The sequence below is a fragment of the Heliangelus exortis genome, chromosome 2 (genome assembly GCF_036169615.1).
Source record: "Heliangelus exortis chromosome 2, bHelExo1.hap1, whole genome shotgun sequence".
NCBI classification, from domain to species: Eukaryota; Metazoa; Chordata; class Aves; order Apodiformes; family Trochilidae; genus Heliangelus; species Heliangelus exortis.
Genome location: NC_092423.1, coordinates 16,844,736 through 16,861,880, shown reverse-complemented (window position 1 = coordinate 16,861,880; position 17,145 = coordinate 16,844,736). Strand labels below are relative to the sequence as shown.

Genomic DNA, 17,145 nt, shown 5'->3' with positions numbered 1-17,145 from the left:
TGGATGATAACTTGAAAATATCTGCTTTGTTTGTGACAGGATCAATTCCTGCATGTTATAATAATTAACAGGACTGTAATCCAGCAGCTGAAAAAACTCTATCTGTACCTGTTATTTTCTGATTGCACACACATATATAGGAAAGATATACAAAATAATACAGTGTGTCCACAAGATCTTTTTATTTCTATCAGCAGGCTAATGCTTGTCTGCTTTGGAAATGTAAAAAGAATAAAACTATACCCTGAGAGCTTCTGGTGTGTTCTCATCAAAGGCCACAGCCCTCCAAAATATTAAAAAAGATATTTAAGAACTGACTTAAATATGATCTCAAGAGAAGTTTGAGGAATGTTACTCACAAACTTTAAGGACAAATATATCAGCTTTTACTTATTCCAGCCCAGCTTGTAAACTCACACAGTTACAGTGTGAATATCTCAGCCTTCTGATTAAAAACCATACTTCTCAGAGCAACTTGGCAGGAAGAACTTAATTCAGTAGCAAATTTATTACAATTTTTAAAGTCACTGTGTCCATTTTTAAGGTATTGCATAAATGTACAGAAACCAGAAGTTTACATATCTGAGCTGCTGCATCTGTTCTTGAGTGACTCTTTACTTAAAAATAAAACTTGGCAGACAATATGCCCATAATGCAAACCAAATGCATTTGGTATGTTTAAAAAAAAAGTTAAATGAACAGTGAAAGTTAATTTAGAAACTTATTCAATTGGGCAAGCATTATTCTTGCTCCCCACAAGATCCCATTTCTTTATAGTCCCCATTCCTCCCTCAGTTATCCCCTGACAACCTGCACACACCAGCATCCTCCTACACCCACCAGAGCACCCGTCCTCCTGAAATACTTGTGGTCCCTCCACAGGGACAAAAAAACCCCAACATACAAACAAAAAAACCCACACAAAATGTGCCAGGAAAGAGAAGGCAAAGGCTGCAAACTTGAGAGGCTGCAAAGGCATGGGGCACTCAAACCTGCCTGCCAGGGAAGCCAAGGGGAATCAAGTACAACATCTAAATCTATATTCATTTTAGTGCAAAGCCTTCCAGTACTTTTTCATCCATATTAATTTACCCCAAAATTGATGCTGCCTGCAGAGTGGTCCCTGTCCAAATAACCCCCCAGTAAAGGCCCCAGGACAACAAAAAGGGCTGCTGTAATGAGTGGAAACCCTGAGGTGCTAGCAGAGATCTCCTGAGCCTGGGATGCAAAACTTCATTTTTTTCAAGCATAAGGGGACAAGCCTTTGCCTTATGTATCCAAAGAAATACAGAAGAAACTTCTCAAGGGGAGCCTTCTAGCACTCCCTGCCCCAGAGGGATCTGAGCACGTCCTGATCTTGTCCTGATCTATAGCTATTTACTGGCATAAACCAGTCCCATGTGCCTTCTTCTGACTGGTAACACAGCAGATGATACAAATCATGCATATAGATTTTTATTGATAAGATTAATATAATAAATTATGTACAACACTTCCAAAAAAACCATTAAGACAAGAAATTTAATGGCCAAGTCTGTGGCCCCTGAGTTCAGTGCACTGTGTCTGGAAAGTGATGCAGAAATTGGTATAAACTAATCCATGTACTCATAAGAGATGCATGTGGACCAAAGGGCCATATACTGCAGAAGGCACTGTGAGGCCAGAAAAGATGCTGTACAACAGGGGAAGATGTTTGTGTGCATTCCATTGCAGGGCATATGATTCATGTATGTGGCACACAGTCACCTTGAAAATTCAAAGCCCTCCTCTTCCTTCCAGTGGGGAACACAGAGTACATGGAGTCCTCCCCTAGTCCTCCTCTATTGTAATGGAATGCTCAAGAGTTTTCTTCTTCTTTAGGCATGTCTTAGTGCCAACAAAAACAGCCTGTGTCATTCCAAAAGTCAGCCTCATAGTTTACTCAAAAAGCAAAGCTTCATTAGAAATCAACAATAGCATTTGACTTCAATACTGCTGATGGAACCCCAGTTAATGAGAGGATGGACATGAGCGATCCATTCATACAAGAGGGTGGACAGGAGTTATCCATCTCCCTATTAGAGGATAGAAAGGAGTTATCCACTTTCATAAAAAACACAATCAGGCGACACCATCCACCAAAGCTGGCTGTATTAGAAATGCTGCAAAAAGAATCCCTTACCTGTCCGGTAGACAAAATTTCCTTCTGTCTCTGATGATGACGGAGACACCAATTCCTCCTCAAATTCATTGGAACTAAATGAGCCAGAGTGATTCCTTTGCCTTGTTTTTTCCATCATAGCTGCATTAGTAGCCATGACATGTCTCAGTGAGTCATTTAGGTAACGATTCAATAAGCTGCTTTTGTATTTGGGGGGTGACACATAATCCTCATTGGCACTTGTTTCTGGTCTCACTCCTGTTTTTATTACTGAACTTTCAGTTTTAATCACAGTGTGATGAACTGGTTTGTTATATCCCCCTTCGTTCATATGGTTTCTTGGAGGATTTTCTCCATCTGAAAACAAAAGAAAAAAAAACACAGCAATGCATGAGATCTCTAATATTTAACAAGAAGCTTCTACATGCTTTAAATTGTTATAGAGAGAACTAGACAAGACAAATAATTTTAGTCTTCAGCATTAGACAACGATTTTCATTTTCTTCTGTTCACACATTATTCACAGTAGTTCCCAGGGTTCTCAGATGTTCCAGCTATCCCAAATTAATTAACTGTAGAAACAGTGTCTGGGTCTAATTTCCTCATGAACAACACAAGACAGGTAAAAAAAAACAAACTGAGAAGTGCCCTAAATCAGTTCCAAACGTTTAAAAATCTGGGTAAATAAGATGAATTCTAACTATCATAATTTGAAATTTGCTTCCCCTGAATACTATTGACTTTGGGTTTTGGAACAAGACTGACATAGTTACATGTATTTGCTTAAAATGTTCTCTCTTCATTGTCCCACAATGAATCTTTTAAAGGGAAGTGCAAACCAAAGAAGTGGACTTACAAACTGGAATTGGAAGAAAGAGAATTCAAACTTAATACAAATTGAAACATAGTCTCCTAAAAACTCACCTACACATTTTTTGACAATGTCCTGCATTAATTATGTCTGCGGGATACTTTTTTTGGTCAGTGTAAGTCCATGTCACAATTGACTAAAAAAGCACCCACAGACATAACCCATACAAACGTTCCATTAAAAAATTCAGGATGCTATTAAAATAAAAATCCTACATCTGTTAATTTGGACAAGACAGAGAATTTGCACCTTTTAAGGAAAACTTTTGCTGGTAAAATACATAAAACAAAAATAAGTACAGTAATATTCAGTTTAGCATATAGAAAAGCCCCACTGAATTTAATCAGATACTCAGATGCTTGTTATTCAGATTCTCTTGTTAATTATGTGATATTGCTATAGCCCTTCCATCAAGAAACAGTCATGATACTCATTTTCTTAAACCAACAAATGTAAGACTTTTTTTTCCTTCATGCAGATTAAAGCAACAGCCTTGTAGAATTCAATGAACTAACATTTATCCTTCTAGTAACGATGCTATACAAACCAGGCAAATAACATGTAACCAAATTGCCACCCTGATTAACCTACACAAAGGTGCTTTGCAAGCCTCCGTTGTAGTTGGGAGCAAAAAATGGCATCTAATTCACAAAAAGTAAAGGTGAAGCCACTGAGGGTGTTTTATGAGAAATCAGAACTAACTTAGGGTATGTGATATTTTTCTAAACCTATTTTAATTAGTTTAAAATGGCTAAAAAGAGTGTCGACCAACCTTCAGAGCAGGAGTCATCGCTGCTCACACTGAGCCGTTCAGCATTTCCTTGAACATATTTGTTGTACAGTTTTATTCGTAAAGCCCAGCTAAGATCTGGCTGCCTGACAGTGTTCTTCAGGCGACGTCTTGCATTGGCAAACCAGTTTGATACCTGCATGCAAATGAACACATTAGTTTATCCTGAAAACAATGCAAATATACAAAACTAGCCCATAGAAATTTAATGAGTTTTATGTGTGCTCTAAGGAAGTAGAAAACAAGGGAAACACGGACAGGAGTCCAGGAAACTATCACTGAGCAGAGCAAGAGCCTCAGACAAGATGGCAACTTCCACCTTTCCCAAGTGTTAGCAAACCCTCATTATTATAGAGATTTTAATTAAGGTGTCCCAAAAGTCATCTTCCTTTAATTATTTTTTTTTTTAAGATAATGCCCTGAAATTTCAATGTGAACCTCTGATATATTACTAATTTCCTAAATTAAAACAAATAGTTGATGTTCAGTTATTTGCCTTTGACATTTCTGTGGACTACAGTAAGGCTGTTGATCAAAAAAAAACATTCTGAATTTGGCCATATAAAAGCCCATATTCTCATTTGTGCCTTGTCAGTACTCTGACAGCTATTGGCTATGAGGGGAGTCTTATGCAGTATGCAACCTGCTTTGAGTCACTGCATACATGAACTGTTTGCTCTACAGAATAGCAGCTTTTATGAACTTTTTGCTAGGGAAATCCAAAAAAGCAGTGAAGATGCAGATTTCTCTCATAGAGAGAGTACTAAACAAGAAAGTGGGTTGTCTTCCTCCTCAGCTGCAGAGCATTTTCTAGAGTCAGTCATTGCAAAATGGATACAAGTAAGAATCCTTCCAACATACATGGCCACAACAGAGTCAAGCTCAAATACAAGGACTTCACAGTGCTTTAGGTACCAAAGGAGCAAAAGGACATGGTACAGTCTTCTGTGCCAGCAGTGTTAAACCATCAAATGGGATGTGTGCTCTTGCAGTGACTATGCATTAAGCATACCTGAGAAAATGCTGGTCTTGACTCTACTATACATTAAAAAGATATAAAACAAGACATTCTGACACTGAAAGTGACCTTACCATAACCTTACTACAAGCAACAGCACAGGCAAGCTACCTACACTCTAACAATATTTATTTAAAGATAAATCAGGTCTTAAAAATGCTATTTACTCCTGGCAGGAATAAGTGTATTTTGACGTGACCTCTGCAAGGAGGAGGCAGAGTAGCATTACTTGCAAAGAAGAATGTAAAGAATGCTGGGAGAGCCTACAGCCCCACTCACACCTTTTTGCTGTCAAAGTGCAGACAGACAAAGTCAAGACTACTGAAGTCATATTCTGACCTGGGAACCATCATACCATGTAATTTACATTAACCTGCAAAGCAATTTAGCACATGCTTCACCAATACATGCTGCCCCACCTACTAGAGAGCCAAGCTGTAGACCTCAGAGTTGGATTTTGGCCCTAGTGTTATCATTCACCTATTGTAGATAAGGTATCATCACACAGAAGCATTTGGCTTACTGTTCTGGATTGATAATCCCTTCTAGAGGAATTACAAAAAGACCAAAACACTGTCTGCTTTAAGGAAAATCAAAACTTTGCTTCAGAACTTGGTAGTGGTGCCTTAAGCCTGCCACTTCAGCTGAACTTAAAATCATGTTTACATTAGACAGGGTTCCACCAAAAATACAGTGACCCCTGTATCAGTGCTGAGATGCCAAACACATAACTATACAAACCATGTATTTTACTCTGACAAGTCAGAAGACCAAAACTGTTGCTGGCAGAGAACAGTAACTAATCTTCATTCTCTTCCAAGGCTACTTGATAATATTCATCATATTGACACAGCAATCCTTACAGTAAACCTGAAAGTGTGGGCTGGAATCCATCCACTTTCTAACACTGTTAACAAACACTCCAGGCTGCTCAGCTGAAGCAGCAGTCACCTGGTTGCTGCATGATTTAGTGTAACTCTGAAATCAAGTATGTAATGATACAGATAGCTCAATCCAGGGTCCCACTGATTATTATGGCAGTTACTGCAGTGCCTTACAAAACTGACAGCCTTCTAACAACTCACTAGAAAGAGGCTCATTTATGCTCCATTTCATTATATATTGAAAAATTTCATCAGTGAAGTGCCATGCACAAAAAGAAAGATAGGGCAGTGTTAGTATGACTCATCCATAAAAGCAATTACATTTAGCAGGAGTGATTTTTGCACAGCGCTCTTGGTTTATTTTGGGCTCATTCTCCCCATTCCAACACTTTGCTTTCTGCGTATCGATATGAAAAGATGAGTCATATTTTAAGTCTTCTATTATGAGAGGAGAAAACAGTAGTATTAGATCATAATGAAAGAACCTGCAGTCAGTGTTTACAAGAGGAGCTTTCAGCTAAAGCAAAAAGTCACAAACTGCAGAAACTCCTATCCCAAATGCAGGCCTGTTAAAGCTGAAAGCAAGTTCATTTAAGAGATTCTTAAGCTAGATCAATGGTGTTGTACCTCAGGGTGTTTTCCTGCTTTGCACAATGGTGTATGAATGGTGCATGTTGCTAGAAAATCCCGATCTCCAAGATATCAAGAGATTCAACATCTTTCCCACTTTTCAGTCCTGGACAGGCTCCAGGTGTGTGGCCTGCAAGAGGCTGCATGGCCACAGGCTGTACAGGACAATATACTCACCCTCAACTCTGGCCACAGCCTGGGTTATTACAGGCTGTTCCTCGGTTCTTTAAAGCCAAGGGCATTTTTGTCCCTAATTTCAGACAGCTCCATATGTTACCTTGTGTACCCATGCAGATTCAAAAAGCTGTATGACAGATGCTCTAGGCCTCACTCACTAACGTGCCTGTCTGCACCACACTTACTTCAGCTGCTACAAAAACAAACCTAAGCTGTCAAAACCCGTCCAAGCTTTATCATGGTCCCAAGTTACTGTGAGCACCAAAAATAATTTAAAAACCCAAACCAGTAATTTACATACAAGCCAGTAGGAAAATCTTTGTCTCAGAAACCTCCCAAAGAACCACATATCTTCAAAAATTGCATGATGAAACTCACTGCTCTTGTAAAGTAACAATCACGTAGTTGTTCATGAGGTAAGAAGAAAAAACCCAAAATGGCAATAGATGTGCTTTCCAGCATTTGTATTTTACAGGAGCTCAGCCATTTCAAAAGAGCATCAGGAAAAAAGCATCAGGTACTTATAACAGCATCATGAAATATTGACCCTCTGGCTTTATCTCTGATACAGACTCTTAAATTTTATTGTAATTTGTTCTGCTTCACTGCTTAGGAGTGGCCAAATTTTCAGAAAGGAAAAAGAAATCAAGTGATTCTCTTTCTTCAGTAATCCAGATATGCCTTTATGAATCTGAATAGTATTAAATCCATAGCAGCCCATGACCAATATATTAATCCTACTATTGCAAAAAACTTCTCTTCAACAATGCAGCCATTCATGTTTCTTTGTGGAACGAATACACACCCATTTTTCTTTTTTATTTCACAAGACCATCTAACCCAAAATTTAAAACAAAATAAATCAAACACTCTGGTAATAACACAAATGAAAATGTAGCATATTAACAGCACATTAAAAGGACAACCTATTGGATTCTGAATTGGAATCTAATTAGAGTAAAACATAAAATGCCTTTTCAAACTATATTGCTTTTTTGGTTTCCTGCTTTGGCAGTGGAGGAAATAGAGAACTTTGGACTGTTGCACTGAAAGCTGCAATAACATTTGCCTTGAGGACTCCTGAAGACCTTGTTGGCCTGCTCAGGAACAAAGCAGCCCAGAATTTGCCCGCAGTTTAGCTACTACTTATTACAAAGCAAGATAATTTATGATTCCTGCAAAATCCTAGCTCTTTGAAAGAGTTTGACTTTTCTTCTGCAGTGCTGTCGGATGCGCAGCGGTAGCAGTCCCTTTACTGTCCCACTGCACCCAAGAACAGGGGATTAAACCAAAGTGCTAGGGAAGTAGAATACATAATTTTAAAATCAGCCAAGAGGGTGAGAGCAGAACTAATGAAAATTAAATTGTGGAAGATTTGACAAACAGGTACTGCCCTAAAAATAACAGTACAAAACAGGGCTGGATGTCTACCTCCTCAGAGAAGGATAGGTTCGATCCATGCCAGAGTCCTGTAAAAACTCCTTTGGATAGACAGTACATATTGGAATAAGGTTTACTAGATAAAAAAAAAAAAAAAAACAAACAAAAAAACCAACAAAACGTGGAGAAGAGTTACAGCTATATTATCAATATTACTGTGACCAACATAATCTCCCAGGCAGCTGCTGAAGACCTTTCCCAAGGTTAGTAGTCAGGTGAAAAACAAAAATCCCACCATTCATTCCCTAAATGGCATTTTGGAGGAAACTCAAAGGTTCACCAGTATCATCTGCCTTCCCTAGGGCTTCCAACTACAAGGTGTCAGCACATGAGGGATGCTGGGAAGAAGTAACAGCTGTCAGTGGACAAAAGCCTCCAGTGGAAGCTGTGGGGGCAAATGTGTGTGCCCATCAAGAGCAAACACAAGACAGCACGGAGAAACGGAGGAAGAGTGGGAAACAGGAGACAGGTCAGAAAACATGAAGGCATGTAACCCAGAGAAAACATCACACACTGATTCCTGCTTCTCCAGTGATGTTTGGTGTTACTAGATCAGAAACGCAATCACAAGAGTCCCTGGTGGGTGCTATTGTAAAGTGCCTCTCCTGGAACAGAATCAAAGCTTTCCAACAGATACTGAAGCTGTCCCGAGCCCAGCCAAAAGCACACAGCCTTTGGGGAAGCTATTTCAGATGTGCCCAGTGTGACTGAGATCACAGCCTGGCGCTTTCCCCCTCACTCTCAGAGAACAAGAATTTTGATCTGGATTACAGTCTTGTTCTTTCTGGGCATCCAAAAAGTAGATGTGGTGTGTGTGCTGTTTTGTTCTTCTAGGCTCAGGAATTACTGCTGGTGCCAGACATATGTATTTACCTCTCGTACAGATGCTATTGTATTCCTGGACTATAAGAGCACTGCACCCAACTGATGGAAGAAACATCTGGGGGTTCTTTTTGATGGTGTGCTTCTGTAAATGAAGATAGATGTGCTGGTTTGCATTGCTCTTCCAAAAACTACAGTTCAAAGAATTAAGGCTGGTCAAATTCAGCTTCAGTATAAATCCACTAGAGTCATGTGGGTATAGCACAGATAAATGCAGCCTTCCATGGTTCCCTTTGCTTTTATTCTGCACCTTATGTAGATCACAAAACCCTGTGGTGCAGCAGCCATGGTTCACTTGATGCTTTTATAAAGGCTAACACAGCATTTCCCCATCAGGATTTATCACAGCTGTCATGAGAGAAATACTGCAAAACCCCACAAGCTTTTTCTTTGCTTGTCTGTTCATTTTGAGGCATTTATAAAAAAACAAGAGAACTCCTCAAGATGTCTATAATTTGAAAGTCTCCTGACATGTATTCTGAATGTATGTTTTAAGTCATGTAAAAACACAGGAAGATTCTAAAAGCCATAGTCCAATAAACTACTCTTGTTGAACTGTAGCACTGAATGGATATTGTTTATGCAACCATATTTTTTAAAGTCTGGGTAAATCTTTCATGTATATTTTTAAAAGAAAAAAAATTATAAATGTCAGGTAAAACTGGCATATTATGAGATGTTTATATTATTTTTGTCCAACTACAGGATTTTTTCTAGTGCAATAGTTTTTCAGTGAGGTACTAAAGTGGAAAAAGTTTCCCATTTTGTTGTTACAAGGACAGAAAATCATAGCACTGGCTTTTTTGAAGAAGCACACGAAACAATAAAGCTGAATTACCACCTTTTTGCCTCTAATCCTACATGTTGTTTGGATATTTTCATATCCTTTGCAAAGTGACACCTAATGTGCCAGGTAGAGTGCTAAGGACCCAATCCTTCAAAGCACATCTGCTTCATTTTATGCATCTAGCAGTAGCTCCCAGTAAGGAAATTAGATTGTTTACAAAGGATAAGTCTTTGCAGCATCCAGACCTGAGATAACATCACTCAGCAACCAACAGCATTTAACCACATATTCCAACAGAGCGCCAGATGGCAAAGAGAACAAAGAAGTAAGATTTATAAACATTTGCAGCCAATTCTATAACTCTTACTGTAACACAGCTGGCAGTCATTTCAGGGGAGTTTTACCTGAGAGCAAAACAATTACGCTCCATACCTAATTGCACTGTAATGGTAATTCCTGTAAGACTGTGAAGCACTATCACTTGATGCTGAGCTGCTGAAAACAATGTGTACACCAGCACTAAAGTCTGTGCAACAGGTGATGATCATTATCAGAACAACGTAACTGTTTCAGTTCTGGCATATTTACAAAAAAGAGTAACTCCCTACAACTTCCTCAACAAGGTATATTTCTGTGATGGAATCTCCCCCTACTGATTTTCTTTCACCTAATATTTTTAAAGACTTAGCACAAATATTTCCACTGCATTTATAAATGAGATTAAACGATGAATGCATCTTTTCCTAGGAGAGAAAGCACACACCTTCTACCGATTGCCTTTAGCACTTCCCTGCCCAGGACAGCCCATATGTGGGAATTCCTGTTTGGGGGATACAGTCCTGCCGGAGGGGGAACCTTGGGAAGGGCAGCAGGAAGGATGTAAGCAGGACCCTGGCTTCACTGATGCCTTCCCTGATACCCAGCGCTGCCTCTTGCCCAGCTCACAAGAGGGGCTTTGGGTGATGCTGCTCCCGCCCCCCCCGTTCACGAAACGCCTCAAAGGAGCAGCCGGAGGTGGGAGTAGGAGGGTCCCTTACCTGCACCAGGGTCATCTGGGAGCCGAGAGCCAGCAGGATCTTCTCGGTCTTGGTGGGGTAGGGGTTGTCGCGGTGTTTATAGAGCCACTGTTTGAGCGGTCGCGCCATGTCCTGCAGTGCCTGCCGCTTGTGCCGCACCTTCCCGCCGCTCTGCCGCGCCCTGCCGCGGAGAAGAGGCTCTGAGGGCCGCAGCCGGAGCCGTGGGCACCTGCCCGGCCCCACGCCTGGCCCCGATCCCGGCGCCGAATTCACCTGCGCGGCCGCCGCGGCAGGAGGCGCGCAAGGTGCGCCCGCGTAGGGACCAGCTCAGGGCGCTGCCCCAGCCCCGGGGTGCGTCCTGCTTGGGAGTAGCAGAGCATTGTCCCCGCGGGGAGTTCGGGCACTTTCGGGCAAACTTCGCCCCGGCCAGGCTGCCCAGGGGAAGATGATGTCCGCGGCTCCCCCAGACGGGACCTAGCGGACTTCGGCTCCTTCAAGGTGGACCTAGAAGGGAGGGCTCGGGATCGGCTTCGCCGCCTGTGATCTGCCGGCGTTGATGCTAGGAGCCCGGGCGGCTCAGCCGCGGGGATTTCAGCGGGGTTAGGGTATCCCGATGTTTTCAGTGCCCGGCATTTGCTGGGCGTTGCGGTCGGTCTGTTTACAGTGGGGCTTTCCGGAGGAGCCAGGGCCCGACTCCCACAGCCCTGGCCGTGCACCCCGGTGGGGTGCGGACTGCCCAGGGACCAACCGAGCCTGTCCCCCTGCCCAAATTTGTTTGCAAGTTATATTCAGAGACAACCGCGGCATCGAGCACCTCCGGGGTCACTCCCCTGCTCGGAGCTGGCAGCAACGAGCGCTGTCAGGGGAGCCAGCGGGCTGCTCCCCTTTCGCCGGCAGCGAAACAGCCCCCAAAGCCCCACACCTCCCGGGGGGGAATCGTGAAACCAGGGGAGATCAAACGCAGCTCCCGTTAAAATAAAACAAAATAAAAGAAAACCGACAAAACCCACAGAAAAAACCCCAAACCAAAACAACAACAAAAAACAAACCCAAAAACCTACCAAAAAAGGGTGTTCATTTAGCAAAAATGGTCTACAATAAAAACCGAGTGAAAAAACCGGGGTCATCAGAAGGAAAACCCCAGAGGCAGCCTGAGGCCGGCGGCGGGACCGGACCAGCGCTGCGCGGCGGCTCCCACCGGTGACGGCAGGGGGCGCCACGGGGCCGCGACTGGCAGGGCCGGGCCCTTCTATGCCGGGTCCAGTCGGGTTGGATACGGCCGGGCCGAACCGAACAGAGCCGGGCCATGACGACCTGTGCCGTGCCGTGCCGAGCCGTGTCGGACCGAGCGGCCGCGGCCGCTGTTTCCTCGTTCGGGGTTCCCTCGGCAGCCCCGGTCCGCCACAATCGGCAGCTAATAACATTTCGATGCAGCATAACCTGCGTCCTCCAAACCAGCACCGCCGTTAAAAGTACGAGCTGATGCAATCATTAAGGTGGAAATTCGTCAATAAAAACAGCTTCTAGGGATTTCTCAGTTTCGGAGGCTTCTGACTGTGCTATTTAATCTTTACTTTGTAAACCTGACCCGAAATATCTGGTCTGCGCTCGCCAGCTCAACCCTTCGAGTTACAGAGCTAATACGTCCTCTGATCACCTATTTCACCTGTTCCAGTGCAAAATAAATAAGCGGCAGACGGCTCTGCCTCTGACGCCTTTTTAGAAAAACCGATCCTAACATCACCCTGCCCAGGCCCTGGCTAGCAGCTTCTTAATCTGTTTTAAATCCCATCCCAGAGAATGCACCGACATTCCTTCCCGTCCTCTGCTCAGCTCGCTGCAAACCGACCGGGACGGCGGAACAAGTGCTGGGGGCTGCGCCCTGCCCGGCCGCCTCAGCCCCGGTCGGGGACCGGCTGCCCCGTCATTGCCGATGGGGACGGCCCAGCAGCTGCCCGGTCCCGCGGGTTTCACGCGTTCCGCCGCGCCTCTGTTCTGGGAGCTTTAATTACATGAAGCGCCCGACTAAACCCCCCGTTTCCCGCTATGTTTTTGTTTGGAGGCAGAGAGGGGGAGGTAACACGCGGCAGGATAGGGGAGCTCTGTCTGGCTCATTCCAACCCAACGGGATGCCCAGCATCACCTATTACCGGCATTTCCCACCGCAGCTGTGTAATGAGAGTCCCAGAGAGCACGGACCCGGGGCCGCGATGGAGAACCCATCCAGAAACCCATCTCGCAATCCCAACCCGGCTACGCGTCGGCCCGGAGCTCCGGCAGCGGCACGCAGGGCCGCCCCGCGGAGCCGCGGCGCGGAGAGGAGCGCACGGCATACCCCGTCCGCCGGTTCCGCAGGCTGAGGCTCTCCTTGATGGACGGGCTGTCGGGAAGCAGCACCTCGGCGTGATGCGGCCCCTCCACCACCCCCACGTAGGGCCGGCCGCTCCGCTCCCGCTCCTTGGCGTCCTCCTCGAAAAGCACCTGGCCGCTGAGCTTGCTGAAGACGATGGTGTTCATGGTGGCGGGCTAGGGGCCGCCGTCGGGTTGGCCGCCGTCTCCGAGGTGCGGGGGCTCTTTCTGCGCTGCGGGGAGGCGGCAGCGGTCACCGGGCAGCCGCGACGAACCGCCGAGACCCGCCCGGCGTGGCCGGCGGGGGGGGGCAGCGCGGAGGCACCGCGCGCCGCCTTCTCACCCACGAGGGGGAATGGGGTGGGCCACCCGCCCCTCCCACGGCCCGGCCCGCTCCCACGGACCCCCACCCGAGACCGGTCCGCTTTCGCGGCCCGGCCCGCTCCTACAGCTCCTAAGGCCCAGCCCGCTCCCGCTCGCACCTCGCCGCCAGACTCCGCCGCGCTCCTCGCTCCGTGTCGCAATAGTTCGGAGCGCGGGTCTTCTGTTAGGTTTGGTGTTCCTCTCTCGCGTGCTTTCTCTCTCTCTCTCTCTCTCTCTCTCTCTCTCTCTCTCTTTCTCTTTCTCTCTCTTCTTTTTTTTTCCCCCTTTCCCTTCCCCTCCCCTCCCCCGGAATGATTTTCCCCTTCCCCCTCCCCAAACGGGGAGGGAAACAAGTTGTTTTTAACGACCACCAAATGCGCAGAGCCGGCGCCCGGAGGCACAGACGCCGCGCAACCACTCTCACCGTCAGGACCGCCGCTTCCCATCCCCCCGGGGATGGGGGGGGGGGGCACCGCCAGGGAGGGGAGCCCGGCAGCCCCGGCAAGGGCACAGCCCCGCCCGGACAGTGCGGCGTCGGGGGGCGGTGCGTGGAGAAGAGGCAGGGTCCCGGCTAGGGACAGCCAAGGGGACGGGAGGGCACGGCTGGGCAGTCTCCGGTGTGCACGGGGGGGGACGGTGTGTCCCCCGGGTAAGACTGTTGAGGACACCGGCTGGGATCACGCTGCCCACGGGATATACCCTCGTCGGGGACAAGGGACACAGCCGTCACGGCGGTGGCCGTGCTGGCACCGCAGCTCTGTGCCGCTCAGTAACGGCAACGTTTAATGAAGCAGGACGAGGAAGCACGTCTCCCACCCTTCTCTGTCTCCTCTCGCCCCCCCTTACTCTCCCCCTTTCAAGGCTTATAAATCAGACCGCAGCCCAAGCCGCGAGACAGCCTGCTCTCTTTAGCATCCTTGTTGCGGCTGACGCGATCCCGCGGAGTCGCCGGCGAGGTCTGCGGGAGCCCCGGCGCCCCCTGCGCCTGCCGCTCCACACTCCCCGCCTTGAGGCACAGTCAGCCCAGCCCTGGCCCTGCCGAGCTTAACATTTCTGTTACTGTGCGCAGAAACGAAGATGGCCACAGTCAATATTTACAAGGATGTAATTCAGACGTTATTTGACCGCCGCGGACGAACGCAGAGCAGCCGTCTGCGCCTGCGGGCCCGGCGGGACGTGCGCGGGACGGACCCCCTGTTCGCGTACCCCAAGCCCTCCTCGGCACCTCGCTTCCGCGTGGGCTCCCTGTCACGTCCTTGTCCTCGTAAGCCTGACTTCAAAGGACCTGAGACCGCATAGTGGCTAAGGGTTTTATTCCTTTCCTCTCTGCCACCCTGGGCCTCGTTCCCTCCCTTACTCCTGGGCCGGAGCAGCCACCGCGAAAGGGCTACGCGGTTCACCGTGGCCCGCGACATTGGAGTGGCGGGGACAGGCGGGCGAGGGGCCACCGCCTTCCCGGCCCCGGAGCCTGGGCGGGGGCTGGTACCTGCTGCGGGCGCGGCCGCTCTGGTCCGCGGCGGGGCGCGGCGACGGCTCCTGCCCCCCGGCACCCCTGCCCGCCCGCAGCATCCCTCTCCCTGGCTCTGCCGTAGCCTTTCTACCTGCCATGGGATGCCTGCTGCCACCTACCCCCCACCCCGCACCCTTCCGCCACGGACGCGTGACGTCACGGGCGCGTTCTGCGACGTCACACAGCCGCATGTGCTGGGGACGCGGCTCTCTGGAAAGAAGGGCACCCTGGCGTCAGGCGCCACAGACCGGATGACATTTATCCGGTTGCTGAAGGGAACCAGGCTGTGGAAGGGCAATGCACTGAAGGTGCATTGAGAATCATCTCAATCCCCAGGGTGGGAATAAACCCCCACAAACAATTTGCTGCTAGTCCGCGGCAGAGAAAACAAAGAGTACAAACGGGGGTAAAGGAGTGGTTGTGCACAGCCCAGGCCTTTGGTCAAAGCCCCCTTTAGAGGCTCTTCTCCTTCCCCCGTGCATGCCCTGGGCAGAGCGCTCAGAGACAGTCGGGGATGGGGGGAGACAAGCGGTGGAGTGAACGCCCATTGGTACTCTGTGCTGATGTGCTTACAGGACTTGCTGCAAAACATGCAGCTCCAATCGTTGCCATGCCCAGCTGAACTTTGATGTCCTGAGAAGTATTGATATATTACATCAAGAGGAGACTAAGAAAGAAAGGCTTCATCAAAAAAAAGCTAAGGCTCACTCCAGCAAATTCAAAAGGTGACCTCAACCATGCAGCCTGGTACAATTTACCCTGTTCCCCTCTTGCAGCCGATCAGTCTCTGCAGGAGTGATCCTCTCTGGCAGATTGAGTACAATCTCTTGCCCCCAACTCCCAAGAGGAGGTATGGATGGAGAAGAGCAGGTTTCTGCAGGTCCTGGAGGCTGAGACAGCCTCTGAAGTGGGGTCAGCTCATGAACTGGCAGGGTGCAGAGCAGGGGGCCTTGGAAGAGTCTCCCCTTCTGCCTGGTAGTGGGATGGATACTCCTTCCCTACGGTGGTGTTGCAGGAGGAACTGGGAAGGCAAAGATAATCCCCCACTGTCTCTTTTGATGATGGTGCTGCTTGGGCAGGGGCTCGGGGGCTTGGTGTGTAACATTTGGAAGCTACATGGCTGTCCTCAAGAACATCCATGGTCCAGCCAGGGTAGCTGGTTGCTGAGGGCCTGACATATCCTGCACCCACACCTAGAATGATCGCAGCAACAGCAGCCAAGGGCAGAAATCAGCATTTGGAAAGCAGCTCTGGAAAAAAACAAAAGTCTGTGAAGGGCAAGCACTGCCAAGCGTGGTGAGGCAGCGGCAGGAGCAGTTGGCAGCGTGGTGTCTTACAAGCCTCTAAAGCAGCAAGATCTCCCAAATCATCACATGTAAATCTCACACATGCCCACCCCCTCCATATTTTATTACTTAGATCACAGTTGAAAAGCTTAAATGAAAACAGGGTTTCTATTTCCAGAGCTTGTTTAACATCGCAAATGTGATACGAGCTGTTTTTAATTAAGGTTACTTACCCAACCATGCACGGAAAAGTAAGTCAATAGCTGCTGGTTGCATACCATGGCCTGCATCTGTCTCCCCCAAGGATGGTGCAGCGCTGGCTGGTGGGAGCAGCAGGGGATGTTGCTATCTCCCCCATGCATGCCATAGTGAGGCAGGGGCCTGGTGTGCTGAGGGAGATGGGGCAGCTGGGGCTGGAGCTGTAAGAAGCTCCTTCTTAGTCCTTGTAACACCCCTCTCCCAGTTTTTGCTCCTGTGCCCAGCCTCAGACAGCTGGCAGGACAGGCTGGCATAACATAAAGTGGCAGCAAGGCACCTTTCGAAGGGATATTGTACAGAAAGAGCCTAAAAGTAGTCCTCTGGGGCCTAATCTGTCTCACTGAAGGAGTCAAGAAACATTCAGCCATTGCTGTCAGGCTGACAGGAGAGTTTGCTCCTGGGGCTGCAAGTGGTGGAGCTCCCCAGTGCCAGCCCTGCTCCAGACACCACTGGGGCTGCAGCCCCTTCCCAGTTGCCTATGGTGGGCAGCCACCCCTCAAAGCCCAGCTGGCACGGCCAGGACAGGCTGGAAATCTGCTCTGCCTGCTCCCTCTTTCCCAGTGATACAAAACCAGTTTCATAAAGTCCCATCTTTGCTCCTCTACACAGTCTTCATTTCCGGTTTGCACCCTCATCAAAATACTGCTTTTGCCTCTTGCTTTGTTCCCTGGTTATTTTTTAAATGCTTTCAGCAAACATTTCTTTGGCATTGCATTCTCACAGCTCCCTCGTCCAGCTGTGGAT

General features: G+C 47.6%; 1 protein-coding gene across 3 annotated transcripts in view; it reads right to left on the bottom strand.

The window, feature by feature from the left end:
- The window catches only part of MKX (mohawk homeobox), a 47,075-nt gene extending 33,421 nt beyond the window's left edge, over positions 1–13,654 (bottom strand). The window contains exons 1-5 of one of the 3 annotated variants that reach the window (XM_071734954.1): positions 13,467–13,654; positions 12,971–13,217; positions 10,657–10,816; positions 3,784–3,937; positions 2,162–2,497 (exon numbers count right to left, since the gene is read on the bottom strand). In XM_071734954.1, coding sequence (XP_071591055.1) covers positions 2,162–2,497; positions 3,784–3,937; positions 10,657–10,816; positions 12,971–13,152 — 832 coding nt within the window. In that variant the 5' untranslated portion in view covers positions 13,153–13,217; positions 13,467–13,654. The remainder of the gene's footprint in view (positions 1–2,161; positions 2,498–3,783; positions 3,938–10,656; positions 10,817–12,970; positions 13,218–13,466) is intronic. The other 2 variants (XM_071734955.1, XM_071734956.1) reach the window with 2 other exon arrangements.
- Between the last annotated feature and the right edge of the window lie 3,491 nt (positions 13,655–17,145).